General features: G+C 41.5%; 1 protein-coding gene across 1 annotated transcript in view; it reads right to left on the bottom strand.

Annotated features, from left to right (window-relative positions):
- LOC124722311 (glutamate receptor ionotropic, kainate 2-like) overlaps window positions 1–18,153 on the bottom strand; it is a 593,330-nt gene that overhangs the window by 124,392 nt on the left and 450,785 nt on the right. The window contains exon 11 of the mRNA XM_047247491.1: window positions 2,142–2,280. Coding sequence (XP_047103447.1) covers window positions 2,142–2,280 — 139 coding nt within the window. The remainder of the gene's footprint in view (window positions 1–2,141; window positions 2,281–18,153) is intronic.

The following is an 18,153-nucleotide window of genomic DNA, read 5'->3' as shown; positions in this document are numbered from 1 at the left end:
GCCGAATATCCACACGTGCAGCTACTACGCTAGTAAACACATGATTTACTTGAGTCGGTGGCAGCCGCAATTTTTGGCGCCTCGGAAACCAGAGGCTGTCTCCAGTACACACGGTGTGGGAGGCCCCTGTCGACGGCCATTGTTCCCATTTCGCTAGCTGCCAACATCGTTGCCAGTGCATTATCTGCAGGCGCCGATATCACAGTTTCCATATTTTTGTCCAGTACCTGTACATGCGCGTCAAAGATGAACTAAGAAGAATAAACTGACAATGTAGCATAACAATTATGTTATTTCGTCGGCTGAATAAACATTAAAGCAATAAATACATTTTCTAATGAACTCAAATGTATTAAGTCTTATGACGATTTCAAATGTATGCACTTTCACTTATCAATGCCGTATTTCAAATAAGCTCGCAATTGGATCCACACACTGTTTTCTAATGTCCATGTTGGCTTTATATGGAAAACCCATTTTGAGTCACTTATAACTGTGACACAGATTTTTAATCGACGTTGATGGTACCAACAGCACTCATTTCGCGTGATAACTAAAAGTCATCACGTCGTTTCTGTGAACTTCTGTAAAACAGCTCAACAGTTCTATCATGATATTACCTATGTACAGCGATGGGCACTGGGATGCTGCTGGCTCCGTCTGCAGGATCGGTTATTCACATTTGTTCGTATTCCACAAGTATTTGTCATAAACCATCAGCAAGCATGTAACTTGTTTTAATAAACTTTATTTCAGTCAGTGCTCACGTAAATTCCTTGATCTATGCAAGTTTGGACTTAGTTCTTTATTGATAATGGTTAACAGAGGTAGGGAGAAACTCAGTTTTTACATCATTCGCCCTCATTTTGAATTTTTGTGTTTTCTTTAAACAGTTTGGAATGATTGCATGACGCTTCTCGCAACAAGTCTTAGTTGTAAGTTACAGGTACCATTCATCATCTAAACGATTCTCTTATGGAAATAACGATGAACGTCTCAGTTTACAGGATATGTATACATGAATAATGTTATCATTAATGAACTCATTATTTATTATTTTACAGGAAAAAAGTTTTGTTGCTGCTTATTGAACTCCTTTCTGAACCACTGGCAGTTGTACTGATGGGTAATACAGGTCATTTTTTCCTTTAGTGTTGTAGGAATGGACATGACTGTTCTTCTCGAATTGTGATGGATTATTTGTGGCGAGTTTCATTAGTGAATGTCTGTATTATGACGGTGTAGTTAATACTCCTTGAAAAGGTACCTACATGATGGTAGCGGGTGAATATCACATATTATTCTTACTGCTCGCTTTTGTACAATCATTACTTTTTGTAAGTGTGTAGTTATTCTAGAAAATTATCCCATAAGACATTATTGAGTCAAAAGTGAACGGGTAAAAGCCTAAATAACTGGTACAGTGTGACGCACCCTCAGCCATGCACTTCACAGTAATCCGCAGAGTACAGATGTAGATGTAGAAAATGTGTCAGGAGGTTGATTGATTTGTTTCCAAGGCTAGCAATTATCGAAGAGCGAATGTAGCTTATCTTAATTGTTTGAGAAGCTCCGTAATAAGCTTATTTTATTTCAAGTTCTCATCAATGTGTACACCAAAACTTTGGAACATTCTACCCTGTTTACTATTAGCAGACCTCTGTTATTCTTTTTTAGGAGACCAGGCGTACTATCTTAAATGACCTGCATATCAGTAAGTTACTAAACTCTAACCTTCGTTTCTGAATAAATAAATTGATATCATAGGTAATACTTTTTCGCGGAAACTCTAGACGTACGTAACAACCAGTTTCGTTGCTAGCTGCACTGACAGTGTGAAGGTACCTTCTCATATGAAATGCCCCAAAAGAAATATCTACGTTGTGAAAGTGTGCACACGAGAGTGTAAATTAGTTAGCTGGAAACATTCGACATGTTCTAAATACAGTTGCGGCAAATTGTTTTATAATTTGCTACAAATGAGAAATAAGTTAATATTAATTCTTTTAACTGACTTTTCACAAAAATTAATTTAACTATCTGAATTCCTCTATTAAATCTCCTTCGATTTTGAAGCAGAAAGAAATGATTGTAATCTAATTAGACTTATAGTGTGGATCGATTATTATTATTAAGCTTACCGTGCTAGTAGAAACAGCATCACAGACACTCCGAGGAAAGCTGTAGCCATGTAGATCCAGACATCGATGGTGAACGGCTCCAGAAATGAAAACATATTTCTTTGCGGTCTCTCTGACTTTGTATACAGTATGCTGATTCCTGTTGAATGACAATAGAATATCAACATTTTTTTCTATTATTTTTTAAAATCTTCTGCTGGATTATATTATCAGATAATTTTGCTGTACGGTAAAGTTGAATAGATTTTTTTTTGACAAATTAGATGATTTCTGATTTGTAGTATTGAAACTAAATGCTGTCTTTTGATAATATCTCATTAAAGTGAACCTTATTTTTCATTCAGTCATGAAATAAATTCTGCATGAAGGTAAAACATACACTGCAAGGAAGATTAGTCTATTGAATGTATCTGTTAAATTTCCTTCGCTTTTGAAGCAGAGAGGAATGATTACAATCTAATTACACTGATTGTGTGGTTCAATTACGATCATTAAGTTTACCGTGGTAGTAGAAACACTATGCCAGACACTCCGAGAAACTCTGAAACCATGTAACCATGCCTCTCTGGCCCCCATGTGATAATGGATTTTAAGTTATCGAGAGAAGGCGAGACACTGTGATAACGTTTTATCATGCTTTGGGAGTACAGATAGAAAGAATGCACTATAAAAATATCTCTGTAGCCGAGGACGCTAGGAAACACTAATGTGCTGTGGAAAATATCTGTTATTGACTATAAACGCTAATGTAAAAAAAAAAAAAAAATGGTTCAAATGGCTCTGAGCACTATGGGACTTAACTTCAAAGGTCATCTGTCTCCTAGAACTTAGAACTACTTAAACCTAACTAACCTAAGCACATCGCACACATCCATGCCCGAGGCAGGATTCGAACCTGCGACCGTAGCGGTCGCGCGGTTCTAGACTGAAGCGCCTAGAACGGCTCGGCCACCCCGGCCGGCAAATACTAACGTAGCATGTTTCAGAAACACGATTTCACGTCTACATGAATGACGACAGAAGCATGGGGTAGATTTTATCTTACTCATAAAGACATAAAAGTTTGTTTACCTTGTCGCCAATTGCAACTGCCGGTCCATGTGATTTCCCGGTAGGGTTGTCTCTGATACAGCTAGTTTTCTCGCTCGGTCTTTTGTTATCAAGGTGGCGATAATGCAGCTACAATAAGCGTTTGTGATCTCTTTTTGAACAGAGTGGCGTGATTTTAGTCGAGAGTAGGACACCACACTCTTAAGGGCCCTGCACACGCACGCACCAACTGACAGACCGACAAATTTGGACGTGTGTAGGCGCTTAGGCAACCGACCAACCATCCGACAGTTGAACCCCCCCCCTTCCCCCCCCCCCCCCTCACCTCTTCGCCACCACTGCTTTACTCAGCAAACTGTGCGGTGTGTAATGCTGTCGCGCCAACCATCCGACAAAACTTCGTTTTGTTAATGCGCGCGGGCTTGAAAGCTGTTGTAGTATACATGATAGAGAACGAGGTTGACGAAACTTTAATTGCTTGGTTAGTTGATTCGGAGGAGGGGACGAAACAGCGAAGTCATCGGTCCCATCGGATTAGGAAAGGATGGGGAAGGAAGTCGGCCGTGCCCTTTCAAAGGAACCATCCCAGCATTTCCCTGAAGCGATTTACGGAAATCACGAAAAACCTAAATCAGAATGACCGGAGGCGGGTTTCCTCCGGCGTCCTCCAAAAATGCGAGTTCAGTGTGCTAACCACTGCGCCACCAAGCTCGGTAAACTTTAATTACAGAATTGCTGGAGAAATTTAAAGCCCGCGAGGAATATGGCTCTAGACATGAAAGAAATGAAGCACCTGTTTCATTTTTATACGAATTTATAATGGTTTCATGTTGGACACAGAGAGAGTAAAAGAAATCAGTCGACGTTATGTATTTCGGTTTTTAGGTTTAATTCCCAACACTGCCGGAAATGTGAAAAGCGAAATATAGACAGTCAACGGACTTTTATTCATAAAAAGTACTTGCTTCCTTGTTAAAAAGTGTTGAAATATCCAGCCTCTATCCAAACGTTCTCCTATGAAGAGCTGCTAAATGTTTGATTTCTTGTGTGTCTGTTGTTTATGCTGAGTGCATAACGAGTTGCTGTAGTATAAAGAGAAGTTGCAGCATTAGAAAATTGCAGCGAAATGCAGGAAGATCTGCAGCGGATAGGCACTTCGTGCACGGAGTGGCAACTGGCCCTTAACATAGACAAATGTAATGTATTGCGAATACATAGAAAGAAGGATCCTTTATTGTATGATTATATGATAGCAGAACAAACACTGGTAGCAGTTACTTCTGTAAAATATCTGGGAGTATGCGTACGGAACGATTTGAAGTGGAATAATCATATAAAATTAATTGTTGGTAAGGCGAGTGCCAGGTTGAGATTCATTGGGAGAGTCCTTAGAAAATGTAGTCCATCAACAAAGGAGGTGGCTTACAAAACAATCGTTCGACCAGTACCTTAGTATTGCTCATCAGTGTGGAATCCGTACCAGGTTGGGTTGACAGAGGAGGTAGAGAAGATCCAAAGAAGAGCGACGCGTTTCGTCACAAGGTTATTTGGTAAGCGTGATAGCGTTACGGAGATGTTTAGCAAATTCAAGTGGCAGACTGCAAGAGAGGCGCTCTGCATCGCAGTTAACTTCCTGTCCAGGTTCCGAGAGGGTGCGTTTCTGGATGAGGTATCGAATATATTGCTTCCCCCTACCTATAACTCCCGAGGAGATCACGAATGTAAAATTTAAGAGATTCGAGCGCGCACGGAGGCTTTCCGGCAGTCGTTCTTCCCGCGAACCATACGCGACTGGAACAGGAAAGGGAGGTAATGGAGTGGCACGTAAAGTGCCCTCCGTCACACCCCGCTGGGTGGCTTGCGGAGTATAAATGTAGATGTAGATGTAGATAAAGTTTACACAAACATCTTTTGTTCTTTTTATTTTGCTTTACCATGATGCATTTTCTCAGGCAACTTTAAGTCACGTTGCAGGTTTCAGGAATCATTTTAGATAGTAGCTGTGGGGATACAACTGCACTAAATTTGAACTCCTCGTAACACCTGGTAGCAGCTGGAAACCGTAGAGTAGCTAAGTCCTCCTCGCAGCTTACAGCCTATCTCATGTCTGTATTCTCCTTTGTTAAGAATGGTTATATAATGTTCAGCTCCAAAATGCATGTTTCATTCATTTTTTGATGATTTCGAAAATCATCGGCTCCCAGCTCCTTAAGTAACAGAGCGTGGGCGAATTTCTTTCTTTGTATTAGCCGCTTCTTTGATCATAGCTCTCTCTCGGCTTTTTTGGACCTTGTTGCCTCTAAAACATCCAAAACAAACCGTAGTGTAAAACGAGTCGGAATCTCGTGGAACATAGCGTCAACGGTAAAAAAAATCACAATAGGGCGGCGTTATAATCGATGAGTGCAATTGATACGGACATGTGTAGGCTGCCACGAAGTTGATCGGTCGGTCAGTCGGCCAATATGTTGGTGAGTGAGTAGGGCCCTTTACATCACAAAGCATTCGAGAACGACACCAGCAGTTTAGAGACAGTTGTGTATGTAAGAGGAAATCCCCAGGTCTTCTCGTTGTGCCAGGTGAGAGATATCGGATGCATTAACTCCAGAAGTGTGGGATGAATGTGACCACCGCATGGTTGATGTGCGTCCGGGGGAGGGCGTATTGAATATTTGTGAGATATCAGTGAAAACTTTGGTCCTAAAATTGTGAAACGTACAGCAAGGTTGTATGTGCATGCATGGAAAAGGTATACCCTTGCAAAAGCAGATGGTTCTTTTGAAAAATATAAACTTTTTACTCCTATTCGTAAGTTAAAATTTGTCCCAAGTTTCTGTCTTCAATCATGTTGAAGATACAGCCTTTCTGAAATTAGATGAATGTTTAGGAAATGCCCTGAGTAATACGGTATTTACATGTCCTACACAGTAATCTAAGAGTATTGCAGCAAATCCATTGCCACCTATTTCATTATGTTCGAGGAAGTCAGGGAGGTTTCGATTGTTCGGCTCAAGAAGCCACACATCTGCAAATATCTACATGATAAATTACGGCTTAGCTACTGCTAAAGTCGTGAAATTCTGTAATTGTTCAAAAGTGGACTCGAGACAGTAAATTTTAATTTGTTTCAATTTGCTGCAGAAAGGTTGCATTGTCGATTCGTTTAACGTTGAATTTATACATTTGGCACTTTTGCAACCGATAAATTGAAGGTGTATGGTGATAGTATTGTCTACATGAATCTAAGTTGATAAGAAAAGGAAATTTATGTATTTAGATTTTGTACCGTGTGACGTGACAGCAAATGGTATGCCTGCTTAACTAAAATGCGTTTAAAGGTGGGTCAATACAGCTGCCAGCGTGGGAGCGATGCGGAAGGCAACAGCAGTACACATGTTGCAACACGGCAGTAATCTGTCCAGCCAACAATTACATTACATCAGCAGGCTGGACAGCGACAGCGCCACCGACATGGTTTACAATATTCCAAATTACGCGTATGCAAATTAACATCTGCCAAGCCGCGACCCAGCCCAGCAATATTAGTGGAGCCACTTACTTTATAGCTGCGTCGTAATAGGAAGAAATACGAAGCACAAAATTGACAGCACTTTTAGAAAGACTTTGCAAGACAGACTCGTACGAACCATAACGTTTAGTTGAACTCTAGTAACCGATACGAACATTAGTTTTTTTATTGGCTGCTCGAATTACTGTGTTAAAAACATTGGGCAATAATGGATTATAAATGTAGCTTACAAATAATTTAAAAAAAAACGAGTCTGAACATTTAAGCGTACTTCGCAGCGCGTGTACAGGAACGTACGTACTGGAAGCACACATTTCACGAAGCAGTGGCCGTGAACGATATCTGAAAGTGTTACCAATAAGAATATAATTAAATACAATAAAACTAATCTTCATAAGGACACAATGAGAAAATTGGCATTCTTCTGTGCACAAAGCAGTGTAACAAATGGATCAAAACCATTCATTCTCTTATTTCTACCGAGCGAGGTGCCGCTGTGGTTAGCACACTGGATTTGCATTCGGGAGGACGACGTCTCAAACCTGCGTCCGGCAATCCAGATTTAGGTTTTCCGTAATTTCCCTAAATCGCTTCAGGCAAATGCCGAGATGGTTCCTTTGAAAGGGCACAGCCGATTTCCTTCCCCATCCTTCCCTAATCCGATGGGACCGATGACCTCGCTGTTTGGTCCCCTCCCCTGAATCAACCAACCAACTTTTATTTCTTTCTAGATCTGTCAAACGCCACGATCTCGAGATCCTAGTTATCGTTTCACACATGTTGTTCGTTTTTACTGCCAGCTGGAAGCGCTCACACATGATGTTCGTTTTTACTGTCAGCTGGAAACGCCATCAGCCTTCTCTTTGGTTTCCAGGCTATGGTGAACACTATATGAGTTGCCTATGGCTCTTCATTTCCTTACAACCTATAATTTGTGAGATGATAGACAGGAGAGGCTAAAGCGCGCGAGTATGACAGACGACATGGTAGCGCGATTCCGTACACAGGTGGGCATAGTCGCTAGAAGGTAGCGTATTGCTATTAGATTATAGCATACGATACGCGAGAATCAGCAGTTGGGGGGCTGTACCGACCACGATTTAATATGCGGCTTTCAGAACGGTAGCAGCTAAATTGAAGGTTACTACGTGTGGCTTTCTCCAAGCGAGTGGCCGTTGAAATTGGTGCATGGAGGGAGGGTGCCGATATGACAATAACACAAATGTGGCTAATTATTTCACGGCCACATGAATAAAACCAATACTAATGAAGCTACGTAATTGGAAATGGCACCACTAGAAAGAGAAACGTAAGGCAAAAATGGTTCAAATGGCTCTCAGCACTATGGGACGCAACTGCTCAGGTCATTAGTCCCCTAGAACTTAGAACTAGTTAAACCTAACTAACCTAAGGACATCACAAACATCCATGTCCGAGGCAGGATTCGAACCTGCGACCGTAGCGGTCTTGCGGTTCCAGAATGCAGCGCCTTTAACCGCACGGCCACTTCGGCCGGCTAAACGTAAGGCAAGGCTACACGTTTAGTGACCCTCTTTGTTTGATGGAACAGTGCATTATATAAGGATGATGAAAGTGTAGATTTACACTCTTTGACATAAAACGTGGCCGGCGGCCGCAGAGTCTAAGTTCGTGTCGGTCGGGACACTGGACAAATCACAAGGTTACGCTGATACTTCCTTAAGTTCGGCTATCTGCCGAAGTTACTGGAGGAAGTTTGTCTTCTGTTTTAGCTGTTGTGATACGCCCGTAGACTAGTGGTAAACAGCGCGTCGTCTGAATACAGTTTCTTGCAGTCGATACTGCTCATTGCGTAACCTTTCATAGCGTCTTTCGACTGAATGCTGAAGTCCTGAATGTAATGGTGGATCAGCTACAATGTATTTCATTTTCTGACGTACCAGTAATAATAGTTCCGTCCAATAACATTTTTGCGACAGGTTTCTTGGCAGATTGTCTGCCTTTGAACGCCGCTTGCGTCAGACCTCCCCAGGACCTAATGTCGGCACAAGGCAGCGGCTGTCGCGACGGAGTCCTCGCCTTGTGTCGAAAGCATCAGCTACCGCTCATCGCTTTGGGGAGCATCAAATGCTTTACTGTTGTCGAGTGATGCTCCACAAAAAAGTCTGTCTTGCATTACACTTTAACTACGTTGTTTAATCCCATTATTAATACTTTATGTCTCGTTTATTTTCCATTTAGAAACGATTTTCCATGCAGTTGTTTGTCAGGAATACGCACTTTTTCGTCAGGCCGCACTATGTAATTGTGGTGTAATGAGTGGAAGGAAATTGCTTAATTCGGTGTCAGCAAACGCCTATGGGGGTCCATAATTGCTGTTACACAGATTTAGCACGGAGAATCTATATTCACGTCGTAACTATTCCCCCGACATTATGTCTTACGTGACGAACAAAACTCAAATTCGTGTCTTTGACGGTCAAGTCGAAGTTCTTCAGAGACTTCTTCTTTTAGTTTGCAGCTCCACTAAAAAAACAGGAAATAAGAACCTATTAGTTTGCAGCTCCACTAAAAAAACAGGAAATAAGAACCTATTAGAGTACTGAGCTGGACTGCAATTAGACCTGAGTAATAACACCACCCGTGCACCATGTGTGGAACTACTGAGCTAACGCGACATTGTTAGGAGCTGGCCTCTCTCATCGCTATATTGGTCGCTCTGCCTCATAATGCAGCGTCAAAGAAAAGAGCAATTGTTATTTATGTGAAATACGGCATTCTTGAAGTGTTGTCTGTCTCGTCATAGATGAGGATTGTGTAGTATAAGTAATCAAAGTGGAAAGAGCATCCCAAATAAATTTAGCGGAACTATTCATGAGCCCATGCGGAAGTAAATGCACTGTCACAGGTTTACCAAATATTTGCAGCGATACTGCCAAGTCTTAGCTGTGTTAGGGGCAGTTATGTAGCGAAATGCTTGTCGTGCTCATCTTATACTGGCTCTCAGAGAAGAGATGCAAACACGTGTGGTTTTTATGCAGCGCTCTCTATTGATGCTTTCTAACTTTGCCGTTGGGGCTAGTCATATCTGAGGCATCCAATTAGATTTAAAACAGAATTCCTCAACTTTGAAGTATTCCGGCGTGGAAAGGGGCTGTTAACGCCGCTGTTATTTAGTTTCAGCGCAGGTATAATAAAGCTAGTCATATTAGTTTCCTCTCATGTAGCTTTCTGCATGTGACATGCAGAACTATGTTGGTGGGGATGGAACCATGAAGAAACGCAGTTAACTAATTACTCAGTACTATGCACTAATCAGTTCATCTGAGGATTCAGAAGAGAGGAAACTGAAAATTATGTTCATTGACACAGAAAATAATCTGTAAAGGTGAGCAATGTGCCGTTCTGCACCTTCATATGTTTTCACCTTCAGATCTATCATATAATACTCGTAAGTAGCCTGTTCATTGCTTTCGTAATTTTCCTTTCCTTTTTGGTCCCTAAACGATAAAGGAAGCCAAATCTATGTTACTGATGGTTCCTTCGAATCTTTCAAGCTACTTTTTTTCTGTTTTGTTGCTTGGTACTTGTAAAGCAGACCACTTTGCCGGCTCCCACGAGGTATTGGATCGAGGCTGACAGAAAGCGTATGAAGTGTATTCGAAATAGAATGTCACAAGTGGAACACGCACTTGATTACCCAGAATTGTCATGTTACTTTACGTAGCTGAGTAAATAAAAGCAAGAAGAAACTAATTTATCCGTTACTGTACATCACCAGAACAGTAGCGGAGCAAAATTCTCAAAGAAAAATTTTCATTTACAGTTATAACACTAAATCAAACAGTTGGGACAATGGTAAACCAGCTACACACTGATCAGCCAGAACATTCTGACCACCGACCTACTATCGATATAAAACTGTCCAGGCGATTGCATCGTTGCCTGGTGAGGAATGACAGTCAGACACACTCACGGTGCATGTAGTATCAGTGAGCGTGCTGTCCGTGTGTAGAGTGGGGAAGGCGTGGGATCTGACTGAGTCTGACAGAGGGAAGATGGTAATGTCCCGGAGGCTCGGCTCGACCATTTCGGAAACACCACGACTTGTTGGGTGTTCGAGGAGTGCTATGGTGAGTGTCTTCAACACGTAGCGAAACTAAGGTGAAACCACGTCCAGACGTTATGGCGTTGGGTACCCACCTCTCATTACAGATGTCGGCATGAGACTTTAACATTGGGCAAAGTACAAGTGTGTATCATGCACTGGTTGCAGGCCACGTATACCCCTTCATGGCGAACATGTTTCCCGACGGCAGTGACATTTTTCAACAAGATAACGCGACATGCCACAAGTCCAGGAGTGTGATGGAGGGATCGAGGAACACAGTGGCGAGTTCCAGTTGATGTGATGCCCTCCCCCCCCCCCCAACTCGCCAGATCTGAACCCGATCGAACACATCTGGAATGTGATTGAGCGTAGCGTCAGAGCTCATCGTCCCCGGAATTTGCGGCAGTTACGTGGCTTATGTGTACGGACCTACCAAGTCCTCATTACTTCCATACCACGACGCGTCGCCGCTGTTATCCGTGTCAAAGATGGATATACAGGCTATAAGGTAGATGGTCATTATGTTCTGGCTGATCATTGTATGTAGCACTGGCAGAGTTCGTACCAAATATTCGTTTGTTGAATAATATACTGTGACACGAATTTATCTGTCGTTATGGTGTTAAACCAACAGAATTTGTTGCAAAGTTCTATCTTCGTCACCGGCCTCCTTGTGCCGCCTTAGTTATTGTGCTTTTCCTATTGCCCTGCTAATGAAACGACAACGTAAATGAGCGTATTCTGTGTGGCGAAACATCCGACACTCGATTCTTCCAGATTCACTGGTCACGTGCACCGGTCCTAAATAGGGATGCGAAAGGTATTGCGAGTGAACGAGTAATAATAATAATAATAATAACACAATAATAACGAATGAAGTTTATTGCATTGGAGAGGAAAGTGAATGAATAAAAACAGCAATAAATAAAAGTCGGCTGATCGTTCAGTTGGCACGATGAAAAGATTTTATTAGCATTTTAGCACTGAGTTACGTTTTGGCTATTTGCTGAGAAAAAAGACAACTGAAGCGATATACATTGGTAATACAACCAGATTTGAAGCAGCAACTACCCTTGCCTTAGATCACGAGAACAGCATGGCGCCATGCAGCATACATGACACTGCTTATTTTAACTCTCTGCCGTTGCTCTATTAGTAATTAATGATGACAGTTCACGACATGAAATACAACAACAGTTAAAATTTAAGCTTGGAATTACCTTCCTAGAGTCGAAAAATGAAATTTATGATGTCGATGTTTTATAAACGCTGTGACTATTCAGATTATTTCATCAGCATGAAAAGAATCTATTAGAAGACTTAGCACTTTCTCTCCCGAAGTGGAATGAACGATCAGGATGTGCCAGACACACTATCATCTGCATTAGCGTCTGCGTCTTATCTGCACTAGCAATATGAAGAACTTCATTGACAGCTCTCAGTGTCCTCACTTCTGTCCACAGCCTGCTCCCGCCAGCACACAGTGGAGTTGCGCTTGCAGACGTCGATCTAATGAATGGCTGGAAACAGATAGCATATCACACCAATGGAAAATGGGCTTACGGCGAAAGCTTATTTTAACGAAACTAAGAATGTGTTTTGTCCGGAATGTCAAGAAACAGTAAGGTAAAATGCAATGCTGCTCCAAACGGGCTGTATCTTCATCTAGTCTTGTGGCATAAACAACTAGATTACCAGAAATACCACCAAATTGTGGATATGTTAATGACAATAGATTAATACGTCGTTGCCGCAGAGTAATAAATGAAACTGTGGATTCGCAGGGAAGCATTGAACATATCACTATTGAAGCTGAAACAAAACCGAAGAAATAAGCAAATGTGTAGTTGTGTGCACTTTCATAAGTTTTTGACTTCCAGATCTGCTATAGGTAATGCATAGTAATAAGTTTGTTCATTGCTTCCGTGATTTTTCCCGTCTTCGTTGACACCGAGATGATGAAAAAAATTCACATTCTTGCCACTGATAGTTCCTACGAGTCTGTTCAGAGCGTTTCTCTTGCTTTATTGGTGACGTAAGTTGGTATTCACGAAGCAGACGACTACTGCTACTCCTGCGAGGTTACCAGGAACACATAGCATGGTGGATTAAGATTCGTCACTTACTTATGACAGTTATCAATCCACTTAAAGATACGGCTAAAGGAATTGGTAAAATATACCTTTTGTAGCAAAACTGGAACTGATTTCGGAAGCAGCTGCCGTTTTAGAAAGTGAGCACTTTACATCTATACGGACAAGGCACTGCTGAAGCAAACATTCTCTCATTGCAATAATCGTAGCTGAGGCAGATACCTTGTAACGTGAAAGGTGAGAGTAAGGGTAGCTCATACATGAAGCGACATTTTTGGAATCGAAAACTTTTGCTTTACCAACCCAGTGTGATATCTTAAGTTGGAGTTATTCAGAATACTTAACCGAGCTGACAAGACAAAATCAAGCGAATTTAGCGGGATCAATCAGTCTCACACCTGCAATTCACTGTTATGACAACAGAGTCGTCAAAACAATATGTAAGACGTTGCAACGAAAAAAAATGGTTCAAATGGCTCTGAGCACTATGGGACTTAACTTCTAAGGTCATCAGTCCCCTAGAACTTAGAACTACTTAAACCTAACTAACCTAAAGACATCACACACATCCATGCCCGAGGCAGGATTCGAACCTGCGACCGCAGCGGTCACGCGGTTCCAGACTGTAGCGCCTTTAACCGCTCGGCCACACTGGCCGGCGACGTTGCAACGCCTTCACTTCTCTAGTGTCAAGAAGAATGCGTTGTAGTAGATGGAATCATGCTTGATCAGGACTGAAATGCCGATGTAGCACATTGTCCCACACTAGACTGGATCATACATGGTTCCAGCTACGATAAAGAATTTTGCTTGCCACAAGCGTAATAAAGTCTTCCAACGATGTACGCATTCTTGGCAGCTCTGTTGTCATGACAATGATGTGTTTCTGAGAGGAGGTGACAAACTTAAGCCCACTTCTTGTTCCCATAAATTAATACTCACGACCAAAAATGTGGTAAATTGATTGTGAAACTTTACAGCCACAGTTATTTGATACAATATAGTCATTTAATTTTTGGTAGCAGAAACGTCGTGAGCAGAACATAAAAACAAAAGAAAAACATGGTAAAGGCGGGACACGAGCCACCAATGTTTATGGTTGCTGACCAATGTTATGTCAGCTGGAGAGAGTTAATAAGTAAGTTACTTTTTTTTAGCAGTAATGTAATTAAATCATTTGCAATTTTAATAATACTGAAGGGTCGCATACTCTATGAAGAGATCACTGTAATCTTACGCTGTCTTCATCTGTAACCCTGAAAAAATTTGAAAAGCAAGTGGAAAAACCATATAATGGCGTAACACCAAACGAACTTTTCGAAGCCATGTGTTCGCAAACAGATAACGATTTCTTTTATTTCCTATTTTGCGATGGTGACAAAAAACTAAATTTCATTTGCAAGTAGCATTCGGCGTCTTCATTTGCTACGATTTCCGCCTCTGTCGTTGTCTAATTCAAATTGACTCCACCCCAGTTGGTAGCTGGGGACATGATGTCACAATGGGATTCCGAACAAAGGTAGAGACCTACCGTCTTCACTTGGCTTTTCCAGAGGTGAAGGACGTCTTTTAGAGCGTTTTAGAATTTTTGACTCAGTTTTGAATCTAAAACGAGACCACTGGAATACTGAGCAAGAACTGGACCACACGAACCCACAAAAATCTTTTCCCAGCCATCGACTTACATTGAAATTGCTCAATAATATGAGCTTACTACATCTAAATATACATGATTACTCTGCAGTTCATATTTAAGTGCCTGGCGGAGGGTTCATCGAACCATCTTCAAGCTACTTCTCTACCGTCCCACTCTCGAACAGCGTGGGAAAACCGAACACTCAAATCTACCAGCGTGAGCTTCTATTTCTCTTAATGTGTTGTGATGATAATTTCTCCCTATGTAGATATTTGACGCTCTGAGGCGAAAGTTGATGACTGAAATTTCATGAGAAGGTCCTGTCGCAGCGAAAAACGCCTTCGTTATAATGACTACCACCCCAATTCGTGTATCATATCCGTGCCACTCTCTTTCCTATTTCCCGATAATACAAAACGAGCTGCCCTTCTTTACATTTTTCGATGTTCTCCGTCAGTTCTATCTGATACGGATCTGACACCACGCAGTAGTACTTCAGAAGAGGGCGGACAAGAATAGTGGAAGCAGCCTCTGTAGTAAAACTGTAGCATTTTCTAAGTGTTCTGCCTATAAATCGCAGCCTTTGGTTTGCTTTCCTCTCAGCATTACTTATGTCATCGTTCCAGTTTAAGGTATTCATAATTTTAATTCCTAACAATTTAGGTCAGCCTACAGCCTTTTGATTTGAGTGACTTATCGTGTAACCTAAATTTTGCGGATTCCTTTCAATACTCATGTGGATGACATCACACTTTTCATTATTTAGAGTCAAGTTTCACTACTTGCACCATACAGATGCCTTGTCTAAGTCATTTTGCAACTCGTTTTGATCATCTGATGACTTTACAACACGGTAAATGATAGTATCATCCGCAAACAATTTAAGAGAGGTGCTTAGACTGTCTCCTAAATCGTTTTCGTAGATCAGGAACAGCGGAGGGCCTATAACACTTCCTTGGGAAACGCCAGGTATTAGTCCTGTTTTACTCGATGACTTCCCGTCAGTTGCTACGAACTGCGGCCTTTCTGACAGGAAATCATGAGTCCAGTCACACTACCACCTTTATTAACTAAACTACAATAATACTGTTAAAGGTGTATGTGTGATGGAACCGCAAATATAATTTACTTCACATTGTAAGTCGCCAGTAGTAGCTAATCCTATCAAGAACATATCCCGGAAAGAGCTCTCGGTTGCCTGTCCTGGTCAGACTAGTTCCTGTGCGAGAGCTTCCTATCGATGCAGGAGAGGACAGCCCGAAGACGCCGGCCGGCTGACGTCAGGCAGTTCAGGCCAGGTCATCACAATGCATCGCTCGTTGTACCTATGACCTACTGCGCACGTTGCTGCACTCGTATGGCAAGGATATAATTATTTATTTACAATGTATGATTCGATATTTTGTGCGAAATATCTTCGGTAAGCCGAGTGAACACCGAGCAGTAACAACAACGTTGTGACCGTCACTCATGAAACAAGTTATGCCGGGAATATTGAAGCATGTGGTTTAACATTGTCAATAAATTTTATCTGAAAAGAATATGAGAGCACAAGTTCAAAAACAGATTGTTACGTTAAATGATACTCTATTTGTGGCTGACTACAATTCAGTCTACTACACTAATTTTAATTTCATTCCTTCTGCTGATAATATCAAGAACGAATTCCCACCTGCTCTGAAATTTGCATTGCTTGCGTGGTGAAAGTAAGTAAGACAGTTTTGTGTCAGTTGACAATCTGAAATGATTGCAGGCAAGCGCAAAGCTTTTCACCGTTATACAGTTTTTCTCCTCTTTACAACTTGTTACTCACTACAGTAATTCGCAGAATAATGTAGGGGATATTCCGTCTGAAGGGAGCAATGAATACAAGGCCGTAAATAAAAAGAAGACAATTACAAGACCGTAAATAAAAAAGAAGAGAATTGAAACTCAGAGCTGTGTTTAAACTCAGATCAATTGGTAAATAAATGTGACGGTACATCGGCGAAGACTGTGGTATAATAGGTGAACAGTATCGAGAAGCTTCTGAAGCATCATGCCAGACAATTCTCATTGTCCAATAACGGCTGTTGGCTTAGTCGTTACAATCGATACCTAATTCCTGCCGCGGAAAGAATTGTCCAACTGTACGTTACTTTCACGGAGACTATAATACCCAGAACGCTACACAGATACTCCATCTTAGTTGGTGGATAAATTATTTATTATTTTGATTATAGATTGTTCGGTTAGGTGAAAGGAATTTTCTGTTCTGACTAAAGCCCTTCGGCTAAGAATTGTTGCAGAAGGGGTTATCACTGACAGCAGCTTTAGTGGCATGTAAAGAAAGTCCTTCGATAACTCGTGAGATAAATAAATGCAGAAAAATAGAGAAATGCATCAAATGAATCAGACACAAGAGAATACGAACGTCTAAAATATAAGATTGTCAGGAAGTGCAAAATGGCTAGATCGGAAGGGCTGGAGGAAAAAATGCAAGGTCTTAGGAGCATGCTTGAGTATGGGAAAGACAGATGCCACATGTCACAAAATGAGAGATACATGAAGAAAAGAGAATCAGCTGCATGAATATCACGAGTTCAGATGGCAATCCAATATTAAGTAAAGAGTGGAAAGCTGAATGGCGGAACAGGAATACAAGAAGGCTATGTAAGGGATAGAAAGAGAGGAGCAGGCAGGTGAAGGTAAGTTGAGAGATACGATACTGTGAAAAGAATTTGGCAGAGCATTGAAAGAGCTAATTCGAAAGAAGGCACCTGGAGTTTATGACATTCCTTAAAAATTGACATGCTTGGGAGGAAATACGATGATAAGACTTTTCGCTTCGTATGGAAGTTATATGATACAGGCGAGATACCTCCAGACTTCAAATGGTTCAAATGGCTCTTAGCGCTATGGGACTTGGCTGCTAAGGTCATCAGTCCCCTAGAACTTAGAACTACTTAAACCTAACTAACCTAAGGACATCACACACGTCCATGCCCGAGGCAGGATTCGAACCTGCGACCGTAGCGGTAGCGCGGTTCCAGACTGTAGCGCCTAGAACCGCTCGGCCACTCTGGCCGGCTCCAGACTTCAAAAAGGATGTCACAATTTCAGTTCCACAGGAGGCAAATGCTGAGAGGTGCGAATATTGCGGAACTTTCATTCTAGTAAGTCATGATTGCAAAATATTGAAAGAAATTACGAATATTTAAACAAAAATTCGAAATATGGCAGAAACTGAACTCAGAGGAGACCATTTTCGGATCCGGAGAAAAGTAGTAACATGTGAAGCAATACTGACGCTATGATTTACAAGGAAAAAAGGGGAAGGCAAATCTACGTTTACAGCTACTGTGCATTTTGAGAAAACGTTTGACAATGTTGACTGGAATATACCCTGAAAGTCTGAAGAGCAGGGTAAAATACAGGAAGAGATCAGTTAATAACCTTTATAGAAACCAGCCTGCAGTCGAAGTCCATAAAAGAGGAGTAGTAGTTGAAAAAGGACTGAGAGACTTTTGTTGCCTTTTCTTGATGTAATTCTCTCTGTGCACTGAGAACACCACAGAACTGCAGAAACACCTCAACAAATCTGTATTTGCAATTCGAGTGTTAGCAGACATAGG

Source organism: Schistocerca piceifrons, chromosome X (assembly GCF_021461385.2).
Source record: "Schistocerca piceifrons isolate TAMUIC-IGC-003096 chromosome X, iqSchPice1.1, whole genome shotgun sequence".
NCBI lineage: Eukaryota > Metazoa > Arthropoda > Insecta > Orthoptera > Acrididae > Schistocerca > Schistocerca piceifrons.
This window is presented reverse-complemented; position numbering and strand designations above follow the sequence as displayed.